We start from the raw sequence: 20,796 nt of genomic DNA on the forward strand, positions 1-20,796 counted from the left end.
CATTTATTGTCAACACATTCCCTCCCCTAACTATCAGAACCATTGGGATTACCATTTATGCTACATTGTAATGCTGGGTATGGAATGTGGATAGCTGATGTTCAGCAGAAATGTGGGGTATCATCATTATGAAAAGAAGCTTTGGAATGCAAGGTTACTTGGAAATGAGGTGTGCATGCTTCTGGTAGAGGGACTCTTGCTGATTCATCAAAAATGCATGGAAACACTGTATTCAGATCAGAACTGTATCTCCTGTAGTGCTCTAGCAATGTGTTCCAACTTGAGACCTATCTCTGAGGGCATTTCTCATAGAGACCAAGCAATTTTCCCAGGTAGAAGCAGCATATTCTTTTTTTATCAACAACTTGACCTTTGTGACTTTCAGAGCTGCGGGATAGTCTATGGACTTATTTTTTGCTATTCAACATAATGTTCCTTACCTCGCCAAACATAATCCATTTGCCTTTGAAGTCAGAAGGCAGGCCTTTAGTTCTAGCCTTCCACACATATGAAACAGCTCCTCTGAAGATTAGAGCAAGAGTAATTCATAAGGAGTCCATGTCCATGGACCATTATCTTTTTGTACCCATGACTCCTCAAGAACAATTCCATCATCAACTGGTATGAGTATCAAATTACCTCTTGAAAAATTCTTGCAGTTTCTCATGCCTGTCGCTTCCACATTGTACTTTAATATCTCCAGCTATATTATTCCATGTCAGTATGCAGCCAACTCTAAAGCTCTATCACATCGCTGACCTGTAAACTTGTCTATTAAACTGCTGCAGTAGTCTATTCAACCACATAGTAGAACCTACTTTCTGTCTAAGTCAGAGAGCAAGGCCATTGTAGATTACATTACAGAGAACCTAGAAAAAGGATGCATCTGACACTCAGTTCAACAGGGGCATAAATTGTCATTGTTAAAAAAGACTGTACACTTTGCCCCTTGATTGACTATAGAGGACCAAATGAAACAGTAATCAAAAACAGATGTCCTGTTTTTAGTTGTGCCACATCCTAGAAGTTTTCTAATTCTTTACTAACAAAGTGTTTTGCGATATGTTGTATCTCTTCCCAATCATCTACCTTGACAAAATCTTCATTTACTCTAGGGATCTACATCAACACTCCGGTCAGGTGAGTCCTATACAGACTATGGGAGTACTGATTATTAGAAAAAAATGAAATAAGCCAATTTGAGCAAAGGGAAATTCCCTTCCCAAGATAATAATTTATGGAGAACGATTTCATATGGATTCTGAAAAGCCTTGACAGTCAAAGAATGGCCTATTAATTTTGGTATTGTACTTACTCCATGTTTTATTGGACTTGCAAATTATTTACAGGAAAAACGTTCATAATTATAGCCCCAATCGCTTACTTCACTAAGTCTCCTCTATGTCTCCAGTCTGGACTGTAGATGCTCAAAGGGCTTCCCCTAATTTTAAAAAGGCATTTTCATCTAGTCCCATCCGGATTCATCCAGATCTGCCTTTATTCCTAGAGTTTGATTCCTTTGATACTGGTGCTAGAGTTGTCCTCTCTAATCATAAATATGTTTGAGGTAAATTGTCATATTGTGCCTTTTTATCCACAAAGCTTTCCTCTGAATAAAATCATGATATGAACATACAATTAATATGAATTTAGAAGAATTAAGGCATTTACTGGATGTCACTTCTGTAGCAATAACAATGGTATTGTATCACAAAAATTTAGAACAAGAATGCCAAGAGGCTTATCCCCAGACAGGCTTGTTGGGCACTTTTTCTCCCAATTTAACTTTATTGTTATTTTCATGGGCTTATCAACCCACATTTCTGAAGCTCAACCTCAATATACATCTGCTCCAAAGGTAAAATGTTTGTTTCACAACAAAATATTCCAGTGAGTTCACAATTTCAAAGTAGCAGGTCATCTCACTTTCTGGTGGCCCAATTTAAAAAATAATGCAAATGACTTTGTAACTACTTACAACATTTGTGCAAGAAGCAATGTAACTCTTTCTTTACATTACGGTGTTTGAAAGAGAGTATTTTTTTGTCACAGACTCTTAATACTTTAAATTTGGAAGGCAAGGAATTTTGTCTAAAGCTAGGCATTTATCTTCATCCTGCCACCCACAGATCAATGGTCTTATGGAGACTACTAATCAAACTCTAGAATGATTCATGAGATTCCATTCCACTGGCAACCAGGAAGACTGATCAACTTTGCTTCCATTGGCTGAATTTGCTCCCAATTATCTCAAACAAGTGTCCTATAGACACTCTCCTGTCTTATATATCCATGAGCAACATCTAGATCTTCTTCCTCATCTTCCAGGTCCTCATGTACTTTGTCCACTGGACAAAGTATTCAGCACATTCATAACACCTGTAACAACATTTATAAAAGGTTACGTTCTGCTGGGTTTCTATCAAAGAAGTATGCTGACAGGAGATGATATCTACACCATTTTCTCCAGGAGACGATGTACAGCTGTCCACAAAGAACCTCAAATTAAAAGTTCCATCTGCCAAGTTAGGACCTAATACGTGGGACCTACAAGGTCCTGGAGGGACTGTAACTTCTTATTGGAAGTCACAATAAGAACTTCTTCCATCTTTCCCAATCCAAACACTATTCAACATATCCTTTCTCAAGCCATATATTTTTTTTTGCTGCCCTATCACTCCCTCTTTTATTCTAGTGGAAGATCATCTAGAGTATGAAGTCCAGCATATTCAAGTTTCAGGTGCATATGGCATCAGTACTCAATTACGTCATGTGTTTGTCACTGCAACTGTGTGCATTAGTGCACACACCTCCATTCCTATTTAAGGCATCTGTCCTCAAGACTCCTTGCCTGAGCAAGCTATTAACTTTGACCATTTGCTGTGTGAACTCCATTGTCTGTTGCTACTCTGTTGCTGATTTTTTCCAGTCCCTGGACACAGTTCCAAGATCCAGATAGGCAAATGCATTCCCTCCGTGTACTATGCCTGTCTAATATGAACAACGTTATAACTAACACTAATTTGTTACAGCAATTGATGACGATACTAATAGTTCCTAAGTAAAATCTTTTGTTTAGCAACTATACTGTATTTCAATAAAATAATGTCAATAAATGCCCCTTCAGTAGCATTTACATTGTTAAATAGTTTTCGACTATATATATTATTTTGAATAAAAAAAACAAAACTTTAAATGCAGTGTGTTGTAAACCTGTGATTACATAACAAACCAGTACATACAATCAATGCATTATTTTCTAATAAAATATATTCCACAACTAAATTATATATAAGCTTACATAGATTATTAATAAAAAAAATGCATCCAATGCATTGCTTCAAGTTACTCAGTCATGCAAGTTACAACCAAAGGTTTCCCATGTACTGGAAAATAATATTATTTACATAAAAAAATACATAACACAGTTGTATGCAAACATTTGGGAACTCTAGTTAAAATTGCATTTTAACACCTCTTCAGTGTGTAAACTTAAATATGGAAAGATTCTACATATGTTAATGCACATTTGCCTTTAATTTACTGAATTTAACAGATTTAAAACATAAAACAGTGAATTTGGCATTTGCAAAAGTTTAAACACCTTTCCAGTTGATTCTATAATTCTATTTTTAAGGCCTCAAAATTTGATTAACTTGTTAGGACTTATATTAAGACACGTGAAGACAATTCTAAAATTGAATAAGTATTTTTACCCTTCTAACCTCTCAGCAGAACATGAAATACATAAGAAAAACAAATATGGTTTTGAAATGGGCTTTACAGTCCTTAGTGTTGGATAACGTTGAAAATCTGTGTCTCAAATAGAAGAGTTCTGCTAGGAATAGTGGAGAAAATTCCTGAAGCAAGAATAGAAATACTCTTATCTGTCTACTGTAAATATTTGTAAATTGTGATTTGTGCCAAAGGAGGTTTTACTAAGTTCTGAATAAAAAGCTGCCCTTTTTATACATATGCCACATTCACTTTTTGATTTTTAAAGTTGTGTTACATTTTTTCACTTAAAGATTCATTGAAACAATTTCACCAGGGGGTGCCCAACACTGCATACAACTGTAGGTATAGAAACCCATTCTGCAAAGTAATTTACCAATACATGAGCTCATTTAGTGGTGGACACACTTGCGATTGGAACATACGTAGAGAAAAAAATGTACATAAAATTCATATTTACATGTATATATTGATTTGGATGCATCTTAAGATGTGTCCATCTCAAAAAAGTGGCATTTGCACCACTGTAAACAATATAATAATATAATGAAGTGCCATATACACTACAGGGAATAATATCTTGACAATATTAATATATACACTACATGCCCAAAAGTATGTGGACATCCCTGTAAATTAGTGTGTTTGCCATTTCAGCCACAACCATTGCTAACAGGTGCATACAATTAAGCATACAGCCATGCAACCTCCATAGTCAAACATTAGTAACAGAATGGGTCGTACTAAAGGGATCAGAGACTTTTTAACGTGAGTGCTGTTATTGTGAAGTGGAAACGTCTAGGAGAAACAACAGCTCAGGCATGAAGCGGTAGGACACACAAACTCACAGACCTTGACTGCCAAGTGCTACAGCTCGTAACGCATACAAATCTCCTGTCCTCAGTTGCAACACTCACTATCAAGTTCCAAACTGCCTCTGGAAGCAATGGCAGCACAAAAACTGGTTATTGGGAGCTTCATGGATTGCGTTCCAAGGTTGAGCATCTGCACACAACCCTCAGATCACCATTTGCAATGTCAAATTTCGACTGGAGTTTTGTAAAGCGAACCTCCATTGGACTCTGGAGCAATGAAAACACATATCTAGAGTTACGAATCATGCTCCACCTTCTGGCGCTCTGAGGAACAAATCTGGGTATGACAGATGGCAGGGTAGGAATGCTTCCTACCCGAATGCACACTGCCAACTCTAAAGCTTGGAGGAGGAGGAATAATGGTCTGGGGTTGTTTTTCACGGTTTAGCCTGGGTCCTTCAGTTCCAGTGAAGGGAAATATCAAATCTTGACAGCATATATGACATACTAGAGAGTTATATGCTTCCAACTTTGTGGCAACAGTTTGGAGAAGGCCCTTATTATGTGGAGTACAGGAGATATGGTTCAGTATAGAATTTTCTGTAGTAATACAGAAAAAATGCATACACATCATGATCAATACAAATCTTAAACAAATTCATACAACCTGCCCAATACATACATACATACATACATTAAACATTCTCATACACACATATACACTGCTCAGCCACATTAAAAACCAACTGCCTAAGAAAACTGCCAAATATTTTGTAGGTCTTCCTTTTGTCGCCAAAACAGCTCTGATCTGTCGAATCATGGACTCCACAAGATCTCTGAAGGGGTCCTGTTGTATCTGGCACCAAGATGTTAGCAGCAGATACTTTTAATCCTGAAAGTTTCAAGGTGGATCCTCTATGGCTCTGACTTGTTTTTTCTGCACATCCCACAGATGCTTAATCAGACTGAGATCTGGGGAATTTAAAGGCACCTTGAACTCTTTGTCATGTTTCTCAAACCATTCCTCAACAATTTTTTGCAGAGTGCATTATCCTGCTGAAAGAGGCCACTGCCATCAGGGAATACCATTGCCATGAAGGCATGTACGTGGTCTGCAACTATGTTTAGGTAGGTGGTACATATCAAGATAACATCCACATAAATGCCAGGACCGAAGGTTTCCCAGCAGAACATTGCTCAGAGCATCATCAGACCAGGCCACCGTTTCCCAATGCTCCATGGTTCAGTTCTGGCACTCACGTGCCCATTGTGGGCACTTTCAGCGGTGGACAGGGGTCAGCATGGGCACTAGTCTGTGGCTATGTAGCCTCATACACAGCAAGCTGCAATACACTATGTGTGCTGACACTTTTCTATCCCACATGCAAAAAAAAGAAGAAAATGTGTCTGATCTGGGGTATTCTGTGAACTAAATCATCATTTAACTCATATGGATCATATGAATAATGACAGATGGTCAATTTGATACCATACATTAATAATTTGGTAATGATATATACAGCATAGCGAGGTGTTGGCAGTGGATACTACTACTTTAAAATACACTCACGAATGATAACCCTCAAGAGTTTGGCTCTCTATACCTCCTGTCTACTCATTTTCTTTGTAAGGTTTCCTTTGCTCTAGGTCAGGGAACTTTTTTAACTTTTACCCCCAAATATATTTAGATACGCCGACGTTACCCCCTTGATTTGAAAGGAAGGAAATCATATATTATTAATTATTGGAATTCAAAATTTCTTTGAAAGCTTCAACTTCAAAACTTCAGGTTTTGGAGAAATGATGTTGCTTCATTTTTGATACGAGAGCATCCATATTGGGGCAATATGATGTCAGAGAAATTTGGATACAGTCTTCAGTATCCAATTGATTTCTCTGCTTTGTTTTTATGTTCGTTAGAGTGGAAAATCCTTGTTCACAAAGGTAGGTTGTTGTTGCAAAAGGCAGCAACTTTTTGACTGCCTCCTCATGTGCAATTTTGATTGCCTTTGCAGCTGTTGATATCCAACAATATGACAGATCTGCTTTGTTTTCAAATGCAATACGTGCTTCATTATTGCATCGAAGCTCAAGAAGTGCCTCTGCCAACCCTTGAGGCTCTTCTGGCACAACAGCAATTTCACATTTAAAGGGGTCTACAATCCAACTGACAGCATGTGAATCAGCAGCATTACCCCCAGGAATTTCATTTTTACCCCATTTGGGGTCATTTACCCCTGTTCCCTGACCACTGCTCTAGGTGTATCTTGTAATATAGTTGCTTTCTCTATTTTCACTTTTTGTATTGATTTTTAATGACTATTTTGGTTCTCTACTTATCTGGTACTTATCTGTATTTTGTCCTAATTAGATTTTGTTGATTGTGTGGCACTGTGAATTCTGTGGCACCCTATAAATAAACTAAATAAAAGATGATGATAAAAGAGTAGCAACACAATGCTCTATGAATTGCTATATTCAAATTAAATATAACAAATAAGGCAGCACTATACCACATGCCATATAACTAACATATAGATCAACATTTATTAAGCCAGTGCAGAGAGAAAACAGAGCAAAGATAACATGCAGTCTGTTTTTTAAACTTTGCACATTATATTTGTGTGTTCTTTTCCATTTTTCATTCTTTGAGGTGTAGTGCTTCCAGTAATGTAAATAAAATGTAGGCGTGGCTGAAAGTACAACCTGCTGTGCTATATTTAAAGTGTAAATGCAGCATCTACACTAGAATTTTTCAGCACAAATCTTGGTGATAAAAACCACCTGGTCCTGAGATAGTGTACACACTACACATTCGTCCAGCCTACGTTGGATGGGCCATTTTGATTAAAATGGAGCTTCACAAAGAGAGATTATTACATTATATTATTAGTTTACATGGACATCATTTTTATGCTTTTTCCCATCAGACTTTAGTATGCCAAGGCAGCAGAGCTGTGGAAAACCAGCGCCTTCTTGGTGCTTGCACATTGCCGTCCACTATGGCGCACTCACTGCAGGAGTGAGCACTGTGACTGAAATCATGAGAGAAGTAAGACTAGGAAAGGAAGAATATTCCTCTTCTTCTTATGCCCATACTCCACTCACACTGTCAGTAACTGCACTTCAGTGATGGCAGGGAGGAGCACAGTAGACGTGTTTCACTCCACTGGTAGAGGAGGGGAAAAATATGTTGGGGGCCAGGAGCAGCATGGTGGCTTAGTGTTTAGCACTTCTGCCTCCCAGTACTGGGGTCATGAGTTCAATTCCTGACCATGGACTTATCTGTGTGTAGTTTGTATATTCTCCCTATGTTTGCGTGGGTTTCCTCCAGGTGCTCCGGTTTCCTCCCACACTCCAAAACAATATTAGTAGGTTGATTGGCTGCAATCAAAATTGACCCTGTGTGTATGTATTAGGGAATATAGACTGTAAGCTCCAACGGGGCAGGGACTGATGTGAGTGAGTTCTCTGTACAGTGCTGCGGAATTAGTGGCGCTATATAAATAGATGATGATGATCATGAGGCAAGGTAAGCACCTCATCTTTGCTGTTGCTATGATGGCTCTCACCTTCTCTAATGGTAGGAATGGCCCTGGCCAGGCCACAGATGGAACAAAAAGGGATATCAAAATAAGTCTTTTGACCTATTAACAGGACATCCAGAACCTCATAGTTTGTCTTTTGCAGCACACTATCTCTGAATTTTGTACTATTTGAGTCTCATTTGGTGGTCTATTCCTTAGAAAAGCCCTGTCTCTGGTGTAAATGTGTGTTTCGCTGTTAATATGTTCCCATACTAACCATGAGGAAGTATATTTAACAAGGATTGCGGCAGCACAAGTGTCTCAGGATAGTGATAAAAGAAGAAAATCAATGAAAAAATGCATTATTCTCAATCTATTTTTTAAAAAAAACTAAATGGAACTGAAAGTCCAGGTCTAGGCTTTCAGTTCCACTGTACAGACATGAAGCAGCTAAATGGGTCATGCAGGCGCATATCCCTAGAGACCAGCACAGCGAAGCAGTAAGGTAACCTTTAGCTCTCCAGTCAAGGGTTGCCGAGGTAACTGAGTATAGCTTAGCTGCCTCAGTGTGATTTTAATGGTATATTGTGGCGATCAGACAATTTTCGTAAACAGACCCCTTTGTGTTAGGATTAAATGCAGCAAGAACTGCAATTTTGCATCTTAGCAAAATGTGCAGACAGATTTAGGGCATGAGCCATTAAGGAGAGCAAAGCATGAAAAAGGAGTAACGTTGTACCTGGGCAAAACCATGTTTCGTTGGAGGGGGAGGTAAATTTAAAATGTAGGGACAGATTTATGGTTGGGATTGGGCATGTCCTGGATCCATTTTACATTTTAGTGTAAAAATAAAACTATCAAGTATTTGTGTGTTAGATGAAAAAACAGCCATTATTTTCCTAATGTGCAAAAAGATAAACTAATTTGCACCCCTTGCATTGTCACATGGTTTTGTCCAGGGGAACATTTACTCCTTTGTTTTGCCTTACTTTCCTTATTGACTCAGGCCCCTAGAGTTCACGTCCTACCTAGTCTATAATGTGCAATGTTAAAAAAAAAAAACTGGCCAGTATTAATTTGCTACATGCAAAAGCAGGCAGTATTTTCCCTGCATGCAAAATAAAACTGCAGTTGAATCCCATGCATGGCAACATGGTTTGTCCAGTGTAAATTTACAGCCATTAGCTGGATATGCACCTAACTCTAAATGAGGCCTACGTGAGCAGGTTAGTTCTAGTTTATCAAGCATTTGCCCTCTTTGATCAGCGAAAAGAAGTTCTTTTTTTAATATGCTACTCAAAATATTTCTCCATGTAAATCCAGTACTAAGAAGTCTCCTAACCCACAAAGTCTACTACGTCTAAAATGATAGCATCAGATTAATTATTTGCATTCAAGAAACTTAGACTAGTTGTTATGTGTACGGTGTTGTAGTGTGACAGTAACTATCAATCCATACAGTAAAAGGCAGATCTTTTCCACAGTCCCCAGGTTTGCTCTTTTAAACAGAGGTGGGCATATGTGCAGTGTAGCAGTGTTTGGGCTTTCAGTTTGTCAGTTTGGACTAGCATTGCCTGGGCCTCCCTCGCTGCCGACCCTATAGCACCCACATGGTCTTCCCCAGTAGTAGTTCCATCACTGCCTCAGGCCACAAAGTGATTGCATGCCGTGCATTTCATGTGACATGTAAAACTTATTAACACAGTCACATGTCAAAAAAACTCAATCAAATTTGCCATCAGTAATAAAATAACATCTGCAAAAAAATGCAGACACAAGCCTACTTGCTAACTCCCAAGCTCACTGCAATGTTTTCACTGTCAAAGAAAATGTATTGTTGATAGCTAATTGCAAGCATAACATATTGGACCTGGACCTATTCCACGTTCAAACTTTTTATTACATTTAAGAAGGCTGTTGCCAGACTTGAAATGTCAGAGGATGTGTGTATTAGTCTGGAGTACACATTTTCTGCTATTTTAGTGTGTGAAATGCCATCAGATTGCTTTACCTGACCCAGTAAAAGTGTCAAGCGATCCATCTCCAGTTGTTGTGGTGGTTTCATTGCTGTTCATTGGCTCTGTTTTGACTGCAAGAAGAGACACTACATAGAAGAATAAGCAGACATGAGATTTCTCTTCTAAATTTACAAAGGAGGCTCCATGCCATCTTCAACAAGAAACAGCCAAAATGTAATGTTCATGCAGCATGAAATTCAAATAAAAAGGGAAGTATAGCATGTAACAAAGATGTATAAAATTAGGCATGCTAGTATGAATGTTTCACAACACGTTCTAGTAGTCTAACATCTATACAGACACAAACTTAGTATCACTAATCAGTGAACACTCATCAGACACATGTGACAAATGGAGACCTTGGGCCTGATTCATTAAGGATCTTAAATTAAGAAGTTTCTTATTTAAGTCTGCTGGACAAAACCATGTTACAATGCAAGGGGTGCAAATTAGTTTTCTGTTTTGCACATAAGTTAAATACTGACTGTTTTTTCATGTAGCACACAAATATCAACTTTAAATTTCAGTGTACAGATAAACTATCAAGTATTTGTGTGCTACATGAAAAACAGTCCGTATTTAACTTATGTGCAAAACAGAAAACTAATGTGCACTCCTTGCATTGTAACATGGTTTTGTCCAGGAGACTGAAATAAGAAACTTCTTAATTTAAGATCCTTAATGAATCAGGCCCCTTGTGCTCAAGTGTGTTTTCATGTAATAAACAGTCACCATACATGTATGATGGTTTTAATTTAAATTTGATATAAGGCTCAGCGGTGATAGACAAACTTCAGTATTATTTAGATTGTAAGCTCCAAAAGGACAGGGACTGATATGAATGATTACATGATCTCTGTACAAGGCTGCGTAATATGGTTTAGTGCTATAAAAATTACCTGTATTTTTTTTTTGTTTATGGTGTAAAGTGTAAATAAATCTAGTTTTAAATTTCAATGAAAGGCTTAAAATAGATTGCAGCATATTACTCATTTGTCATTGCAGTTAATATATGTTTTCTTGGTTAAAAGAAATGTACATGCAAATTAAAAAAAAATATCCCCAAATTAGCATTTTTTTGTTCAATTTCCGTAGGTGCTATGGTATACATGCCTACTCCTAAGATTTCTCCCCCGGGTGAAGTCATTTGAGATGGGGCAGGAGGAGGGCGCGTGGTGACATTTAACGCCACCGTAGCCCCGCCCCCACTCTAAAAAGCCAAAATTCACGACATTGAAGGGAGGGGGCGGAGCTTAATGGCACGATTAAGCTCCGCCCCTCCATTCACGGCCATTAATTACGGAAAATTTTGGGAGATTTGCCTACTCTTCCGGGAGTCCGGGAGGACTCCCCAAAATTCCAGAGCCTCCCGGTAATTCCGGGAGAGTAGGCAGGTATGTGTTATGGTTGAAAAAAATATTAGCTTCTCTGCAGCACTAATGTTGACCAACAATCCTCATAAGAATCCATCCAAATCTATATGGCTCCTAACCATAACCACTCGATCGATCACAATGATTGAACATTTTGTGACCTGGTAAATTAATATGATCGCCCAAAAAATGGATCTGGCCTTCTGGCCATCCACCGGGGAGGGACAGATTCAGTAGTCTGCTGATCTGGCACATAACCAGATACAGCCTAAACTGATTACTAGAGTGTAGCAACATTGTTTCAACAAATTAAAGCACTAACAATAGAAGTGATGCCTGTCTCCCCATTTTAGCCACTTCTGTCATGGTGGCTAGAAATGGGGAGATTTGAAGATCCAGATATACTTTCAAACTCATTTGATGCAGGGTGAGTCAGAAGAGGATTTGACTGCAAACTCAGATAAACAGGACACAAGCCACAAGAGATAAAGTTATTTTCCCTTACTTCAGAAAGTAATGGGAGAAAGGGGATGTATGGACTATTCTACAGGCTATCATAGAATACCATAAGGAATGACATTATATTGCATCATTATATTTTCAAATAATATGAATTGCCATGCAGTATATTTTTCAGCCACCAGATGACACTGTGTGGGAATCGCACAATGCATGCTAGATGAATGGAAAAATATGCAGCAGACGTGTACTGTGCTTTGTAAATAAAATTACTATGTTTGCACATCAGCACTTACAGTGCTCTGCTATTCAGCCACATGTGTTTAATCTGCACATTGACTGACAGTTACCTCTGCTCAGACCACAGATGCTGTTGATAGATTCATTTTCACTGTAATCTTATATATTTACAATAATTCAATAGCAAGCCGTGCAGTTATGCATGGTAGTACAAGTAAAATGTATCAGTAGTTTATTGTTTTACATTAACATTATGCATAAAGAGATGTGCTATGTAATGGCAGCACATTCACCCAGAGTTAAACAGCTAATTTGACATGTGCTACATCTATAGAGTTACCTTAAGATTAATTTTCTACTAACTATCTAGCTCAGGTTGGGTCTACAAAGTAAACAATCATAATGTCAACCACTGATCTTGTCCACTGTATCCCATTCACACACACTGAGCATTTTCATACACAAGTTAAATACAGTTTTGGGTGGAGTTCTTAAGTTGAAAAAAAAATGCAGAATACGAATTACATTTGGTTCAGCGATCCTCCTAATGTATCTGCTGTGGTCATGGGTGGCTGCCCTGACTACTGGCAGCATGGTGTCAATGGACAGCACAATGTCTTACTAAAGAGACTGGGGATTCCATAATGTCTTATGTGGTCCAGGGAAGCCATCTTAGGTCCTGCTAAGATGGGCTTTTATCATACAGGTAGTACAGTCTCCATCAACCATAGACTGCTGGCAGTAGCTGATATGCAAGTTAAGTACTGTTTTATATTTATGTTTAACTTGTTTCCACCCAAAGCTAAATGTTCCTTATTTGGTGGAAATAGCCTTGAAGGGATCACTAAAGTAGAACACAGAGTATGCCTGCAAAGGGTAGGGTACGATATGTGTGTTAAGAGAATTTCAATTAATATTTTATCCAGCTAGAAGGCAAGCTAATATGAATTATGGTCATATCTTCAATTAGGGATACAAATTCTAAAAGCTGTGAATTTTCAAATAACAATTTGGATTTTACACCCAATTTGGCTTCCATTGATCTTATTTATTTAATCTTGATCTTTATCCCCCTGTTGGTTGGTTGGCAGGGGATCATGGCAAATGCAATCAACAAGGAAGAAAGCTTATACCTCAAGATAATTAATATTCCTCTGGGAAATCTAGATGTCTATACATTAAATATACTTATTGATTTCACTTGGAAGAAACAATGTTCTTTAATGCTATTCTGCAAAGTTTATTGATGAAGTTTCCCACCACTTATAAATAAGTTCACTACATTGATAAATACGTTCACTACCATAATAAGACCTTGTTTCTCTTAAGTAAAATTGAAAGAAAACCTTTAAGGAATAAGGCCGTCTTCTCAAATGATTTAATTGAATCCTACATAAAGTACATTTTGCTTTGCATATTGAACTCGTTCATTTTCATTCATTTTTCCAATAGAAGCACAAAAGCCTAAAGCTATACAGACAATGTTTATTGGTCAAATTTCTCGCCTCTCAAAAACAGTGATAGCTGAATGAAAAAGAGTAACAGTAATATGGCAAAAAGAATAGCACACTAGGCAGCAACCTCAAAAATAATAATAATGCAGGCAGAGTTCAGTCAAAGTCAATGGTGCATAGTTGGTACACGGAATAATAGCAAGAGATACAACACTCAAGATCAGCCTAACCTACAACGAGCAATGCATACATGTGTGAGCACCTATCTACATTCAGTGTGCAACTATCATTGTACACGTACGGATTATGTGACTGAGAGTGATGGTGGATGTACCCACCCAGCAACTTATGTGCACACACACACACAAAGCAAGACAAAGTATAAAGATGACAGCAGAATGGGCACAAGCACCAAATAGGCCGGCAAATAGATACAGTCTTGCTAGAAAGTTTGTGAATCCTTTAGAATTATCTGAATTTCTACATAAATGTAACCTTAAATATGTACAGATCTTCATCTAAATCATACAATAGAAACATAGAACCAATTAAAGATGTGTACAGTGTGACAACAGGTGTAAGGGGTCCCAGCGGATTAGAGGGCCCATCGTTGCATGGCCCCAGAAACGTTTTTTATTTTTACATATTCCTCCTGCGCGCGCACAGTACCAGCCACTATACTCTGTAATCTTCAGAGGAATGGATCTGTAAATCAGTACCTCCCCTACCTCATCTAAAGCATGTGTCCTCCTCTCCTCCACCAACCAATCGCATGTGGAGTGCATGACCTCTGCACCCTCCTGCTTCCAGGGGCACACAGAAGAGTATGCCTCTCCAACGCAGGTATTTGGAAGAAGTTGATTCTTAGATTTGCTAAGTAAATCATGCTAATATTTCAGCTGTTACAAGGCAGGAGGAAGTATTAATTTATCAGGACATTGAAGACAGGAGTTTATAGATTAAAGTGTATAGGACAAAAAGGGTGATCAAGCATGAGATGCACCGACTGGAAGAAGCATAGAGAGGACAGAACAGAACATAGAACTAAAGAGAAGAACGCGTCTGAGTAAGTCTGTTACTCTAATGCTATGTAATTTAATAGTGAGGTGGGAAAAATTCATTCAACTTATTTAATGACGGGATATTAAATTTAATAGTGGGACTATGGTAGTGCCTATTAATTAAAAGTTGGGTGATGAGACTTTTTATTAAATGCGGTGGTGGTTTTGAGGCTACTAATTTAATGTGCGTTCATGTTTAGGGGAAGGAGGGCTGTTTATCAAATGTGAATACAAATTATTTAAAGCTGGGACACTCTGGAGAAATGGATCTAATTATTAGGACTCTTTGGTAGAGAAAAATGGGTATTTATTAAATGTGAATACCATTTATTTAATGTTGGGCCAATTGGGGGTGAAATACGTGTATTTATTAAATGTAAATACAATAAAATTAATGGCAGAGCATGTATGGAGGTCTATTTATTAACTCTAAATTCTATTAATTTAATGTTGGGGCTGGCTCGGGGGAGGGAGGCCTAGATGGATCATTTATTGCTAGACTATTAATATTTCATGTACCTATTCTTTTTTCCAAACAGGAGCCCAACATTTCATGATTCTGACAAGCAGCAACTGAACTTAAGACATGCGGAGCACCAGATAATAATTGCAAGAACAGGTAAGAGAGAGCCTGATGGTGTGCCAACTTTCCCGATTCTGGTGTGGCATTCCCAATTTTAAATGACTGTCCCGCCCATGACTGCAAGGAAATTTGGCAGGTATGTCCTGCTTCAAACTGCACTGTTCGTGAAGGGGGAGCTGTTACGTGCACACAATACTGCTGTGTATTTTAAGTGGATGGTAGGGAGTTGGCAGGTGGAAGGGATGAGTGATGTGGGCATTTTGGAGGAGGGGCAATATTTCTGATGGCAGTCTTGCTCCAAGAGCAAGGCATATAATATTCTTGGAGATCACAAACAACACAAGGGTAATGTCAAAGGATCTGCAGGCCTCTCTTGCACTGGCTAATGTCCAAATTAAAAGTTTCCAGAAATTCAGAAAATTCTGCAGGGTTCACAAATTTTCTGTTGAACCGTCAGAATATCATGTCATCACCATGTGTTTGATATCAAATTTACAACAGTGGATTTCCATTGACAAAGGTTCTTTTGATGATTGGAACTAGCAGGTGACTTACTGACCACCTGATTAGGAATTACTTTCATTGGCAGTAGTTGTATCTGCATCTGGAAATGATATTGCCAGAAAACATTGGCTTTATTATCCCTGATGGCAGCAAACAATTGCTTTTTGTACAAAGAAGTGCTTTAACTAAAGACATCTGTTTGAATGCCTCAGGGACTTCTAATGTCCATATAATTTACACTAGGTAGTGCATTATCACATATAAATCAGCACTGAGAAAAATATTTATAGGTCTTCCAGATTACCATATGGTCCACACAAATAGACAGGAATTGAAATAGACCATGAAATAGTGAAGAAGAAAATTGACAGGAGTTGAAATAGACCATGAAATAGTGAAGACGAAAATTGCTAGACTTTCATAAGGATCCATGATTTCCACATTAAATTATTTTCTACTATGCTTGTTCATTTGAGACAAAGCTTTCAATTGGCCCATAAGATCCAACCAATCCAAAAAATTCTGCAATACGGTTTGAGGAGCTTGAGTGAAATTATAGTAATGAATCATTGCTTTTGTCACACGTCTTTGTAGTGATGGACAAGAGAATAAGTTACCAGTGTCAATTACACTGCAAAAACCCAATCTCAAACTTCAACGTTATAAATAACAGATGCCAAAAAACTTCACTAGTTTGGTGATGGAGAAGAGGGGGGGAGAGAAAGATACAGGTTGGTGATGAAGAAGGAGGGGAAGAGAAAGGAACAGTTTAGTGATGAAGAAGAGAGGGGGAGAGAGAAAGGCACAGTTTGGTGATAAAGTAGAGGGAGGGAGAAAGGCACAGTTTGGTAAAGAAGAAGAGGGGGGAGAGAAAGGCACAGTTTGGTGATGAAGAAGAGGGGGTAGAGAGAGAAAGGCACAGTCTGGAGATGAAGAAGAGGGGGGGAGTAAGGCACAGTTTGGTGATTAAGAAGAGGGGGGAGAGAAAGGCACAGTTTGGTGATGAAGAAGAGGGGGGAGAGAAAGGCACAGTTTGGTGATGAAGAAGAGGGGGGGAGAGAGAAAAGAACAGTTTGGTGATGAAGAAGATGGGGAAGAGAGAAAGGCAGAGATTGGTGATGAAGAAGAGGGGGGGGGGAGAAAGGCACAGTTTGGTGATGAAGAAGAGGGGAAGAGAGAAAAAGGCACAGTTTGGTGATGAAGAAGAGGGGGGGAGAGAAAGGCACAGTTTGGTGATGAAGAAGAGGGGGAAGAGAGAAAAAGGCACAGTCTGGAGATGAAGAAAGGGGAAGAAAGGAACAGGTTGGTGATGAAGACAAGAGGGGGGGAGAAAGGCACAGTTTGGTGATCAAGAAGAGGGGAGAGAGAAAGGAACAGTTTGGTGATGAAGAAGATGGGGAAGAGAGAAAAATGCACAGTTTGGTGATGAAGATAAGGGGGAAGAGAGAAAGACACAGTCTGGATATGAGAAGAGGGGGGGAGGCACAGTTTGGTGATGAAGAAGAGGTGGGGAGAGAGAGAAAGGCACAGTCTGGAGATAAAGAAGGGGGGGAGACACAGGTTGGTGATGAAGAAGAGGGGGGAGGTACAGTTTGGTGATAAAATAGAAGGGGGGAGAGAAAGGCACAGTTTGGTGATGAAGAAGTGGGGGGAGAGAGAGAAAGGCACAGTTTGGTGATGAAGAAGTGGGGGGAGAGAGAGAAAGGCACAGTTTGGTGATGAAAAAGAGGGGGAGAGAGAGAAAGGCAGAGATTGGTGATGAATAAGAGGGGGGGAGAGAAAGGCACAGTTTGGTGATGAAGAAGAGGTGGGGGAAAGGCACAGTTTGGTGATGAGGAAGGGGGGGAGAGAAAGGCACAGTTTGGTGATGCAAAAGAAGGGGGAGAGAGAAAGGCACAGTTTGGTGATGAAGAAGAGGGGGAAGAGAGAAAAAGGCACAGTTTGGTAATGAAGAAGAGGGGGGAGACAGAAAGGCACAGTCTGGAGATGAAGAAGGGGGAAGAAAGCAACAGGTTGGTGATGAAGACAAGGGGGGGAGCAAGGCACAGTTTATTGATGAAGAAGAGGGGGGAAAGAAAGGCAAAGTTTGGTGATGAAGAAGATGGGGGGAGAGAGAGAAAGGCGCAGTTTGGTGATGAAGAGGAGGGAGGGAGAAAGGCACAGTTTGGTGATGAAGAAGAGGGGGGAGAGAGAAAGGCACAGTCTGGAGATGAAGAAGGTGGAGGAAAGGAACAGTTTGGTGATGAAGAAGAGGGGGGAGAGAAAGGCACAGTTTGGTGATGAAGAAGATGGGGGAAAGAGAGAAAGGCACAGTTTGGTGATGAAGAAGGGGGCAGAGAGAAAGGCGCAGTTCGGTAATGAAGAAGAGGGGGGAGAGAGAAAGGCACCGTTTGGTGATGAAGAAGATGGGGGGAGAGAGAGAAAGGCACAGTTTGGTGATGAAGAAGGGGGCAGAGAGAAAGGCGCAGTTCGGTAATGAAGAAGAGGGGGGGAGAGAGAAAGGCACAATTTGGTCATGAAGAAAGGGGGGGGGAGAAAAAGGCACAGTTTGGTGATGAAGAAGGGGGCAGAGAGAAAGGCGCAGTTCGGTAATGAAGAAGAGGGGGGGAGAGAGAAAGGCACAATTTGGTCATGAAGAAAGGGGGGAGAGAAAAAGGCACAGTTTGGTGATGAAGAAGGGGGGAGAGAGAAAGGCACAGTTTGGTGATGAAGAAGATGGGGGAAAGAGAGAAAGGCACAGTTTGGTGATGAAGAAGGGGGCAGAGAGAAAGGCGCAGTTCGGTAATGAAGAAGAGGGGGGAGAGAGAAAGGCACCGTTTGGTGATGAAGAAGATGGGGGGAGAGAGAGAAAGGCACAGTTTGGTGATGAAGAAGGGGGCAGAGAGAAAGGCGCAGTTCGGTAATGAAGAAGAGGGGGCGAGAGAGAAAGGCACAATTTAGTCATGAAGAAAGGGGGAGAGAAAAAGGCACAGTTTGGTGATGAAGAAGGGGGCAGAGAGAAAGGCGCAGTTCAGTAATGAAGAAGAGGGGGGGAGAGAGAAAGGCACAATTTGGTCATGAAGAAAGGGGGGAGAGAAAAAGGCACAGTTTGGTGATGAAGAAGGGGGGAGAGAGAAAGGCACAGTTTGGTGACGAAGAAGGGGGGAAAGGCACAGTTTGGTGATGATAAAGAGGGTGGGAGAGAGTAAGGGACAGTTTGGTGATGACGAAGAGGGGGGGGCAGAGAAAAAGGCACAGTTTTTTGATGAAGAACGGGGGGAGAGAGAAAGGCACAGTTTGGTGATGAAGAAGGGGGGGGGGCACAGTTTGGTGATGATGAAGAAGGGGGAGAGAGAAAGGCACAGTTTGGTGATGAAGAAGGGGAGGAAAGGCACAGTTTGGTGATGATGAAGAGGGGGGGAGAGAGAAAGGGACAGTTTGGTGATGACGAAGAGGGGGGGGGCAGAGAAAAAGGCACAGTTTTTTGATGAAGAAAGGGGGGAGAGAAAGGCACAGTTTGGTGATGAAGAAGTGGGGGGAGAAAGGCACAGTTTGGTGATGAAGAAGAGGGGGTAGAGGGAATGGCACAGTTTGGTGATGAAGAAGGGGGGGAGGCACAGTTTGGTGATGAAGAAGAGGGGGGAGAGAGAGAAACGCACAGTTTGGTGATGAAGAACAGGGGTAGAGAGAGAAAGGCACAGTTTGGTGATGAAGAAGGAGGCAAAGGCACAGTTTGGTGATGACGAAGAGGGGGGGAGAGAGAAAGGGACAGTTTGGTGATGACGAAGAGGGGGGGAAGAGAGAAAGGCACAGTTTGGTGATGAAGAACGGGGGGAGAGAAAGGCATAGTTTGGTGATGAAGAAGAGGGGGTAGAGGGAATGGCACAGTTTGGTGATGAAGAAGGGGGGAGGCACAGTTTGATGATGAAGAAGAGGGGGGAGAGAGAAGGGCACAGTTTGGTGATGATGAAGAAGAGGGGGGAGAGAGAAGGGCACAGTTTGGTGATGAAGAAGGTGGAAGAAAGGCACAGTTTGGTGATGAAGACGAGGGGGGGAGAGAAAGACACAGTTTGGTGATGAAGAAGATGGGGGGAGAGAGAAAGGCACAGTTTGGTGATGAAGAAGAGGGGGAGAGAAAAAGGCACAGTTTGGTGATGAAGAAGGGGAGGAAGGCACAGATTGGTGAAGAAGAAGAGGGAGGGAGAGAGAAAGGCACAGTTTGGAGATGAAGAAAAGGGGAGGAGGGGAGCGAGAAAGGCACAGTTTGGTGATGACAAACAGGGTGAGAGATGAGAGAGATAGAGAGAGAGAATGGCACAGTGTGGTGATGAAGAATGGGGGGGAGAGAAAGGCACAGTTTGGTGATGAAGAATAGGGATGGAGAGAGAGAGAGAAAGGCACAGTGTGGTGATGAAGAAGAGGGGGAGAGCAGCATGGATAGTGTCAAAAGCAACATGGCAGAGTGTGAAGGGGGCAAAAGCAGCATGGTAGAGTGTGAAGGTGGGCAAAAACAGCATGGCACATGGTGATGAAGGGGTGCCAGGAGAAAGGGGGGAGCAAAAGCAGCATGGCAGAGTATGAAGAGGGGCAAAAGCAGGATGGTAGAGTGTGAAGGTGGGCAAAAGCAGCATGGCACAGGGTGATGAAGGGGTGCCAGGAGAAAGGGGGGAGCAAAAGCAGCATGACACAGTGTGATGAAGAGGGGCCAGGTGAAGGGGGGAAAAGCAGCATGGAGGGCACAGTGTGATCATAAGGGGGCATAGCGTGGTTGTGATGAAGGGGCACAGTGTGATCATAAGGAGGCACAGCGTGGTGATGATGAAGGGGCACAATAATGTGTGTATGATGGCACAGGGAGCTTTTGGCAATGTAGTGTGTGTGAGGTAGGTGGTGGCTAATTAATAAGTGCTATTTTGCTTGTGGGGTGATGGTGGGGCAATGTGATAGTGGGGACTATTAATTTAAGATGGGGTGGTTTGGGGGCTTTTGAATGTGGGGGGGTGTTTTGGGAGAATAAGGTCTCTTTATTAAATGTGATGATGAATTAT

General features: G+C 40.6%; 1 protein-coding gene across 16 annotated transcripts in view; it reads right to left on the bottom strand.

Annotated features, from left to right (window-relative positions):
- The window catches only part of EYA4 (EYA transcriptional coactivator and phosphatase 4), a 207,862-nt gene that overhangs the window by 60,087 nt on the left and 126,979 nt on the right, over positions 1-20,796 (bottom strand). For 11 of the 16 annotated variants that reach the window (XM_075203211.1, XM_075203202.1, XM_075203210.1 and 8 more), the window contains one exon: positions 10,089-10,181. The exons of 3 other annotated variants lie outside the window; for them this stretch is intronic. In XM_075203211.1, coding sequence (XP_075059312.1) covers positions 10,089-10,181 — 93 coding nt within the window. The remainder of the gene's footprint in view (positions 1-10,088; positions 10,182-20,796) is intronic. 2 more of the 16 variants (XM_075203206.1, XM_075203200.1) reach the window with 1 other exon arrangement.

This window comes from Mixophyes fleayi, chromosome 3, assembly GCF_038048845.1.
Source record: "Mixophyes fleayi isolate aMixFle1 chromosome 3, aMixFle1.hap1, whole genome shotgun sequence".
Taxonomy (NCBI): domain Eukaryota; kingdom Metazoa; phylum Chordata; class Amphibia; order Anura; family Limnodynastidae; genus Mixophyes; species Mixophyes fleayi.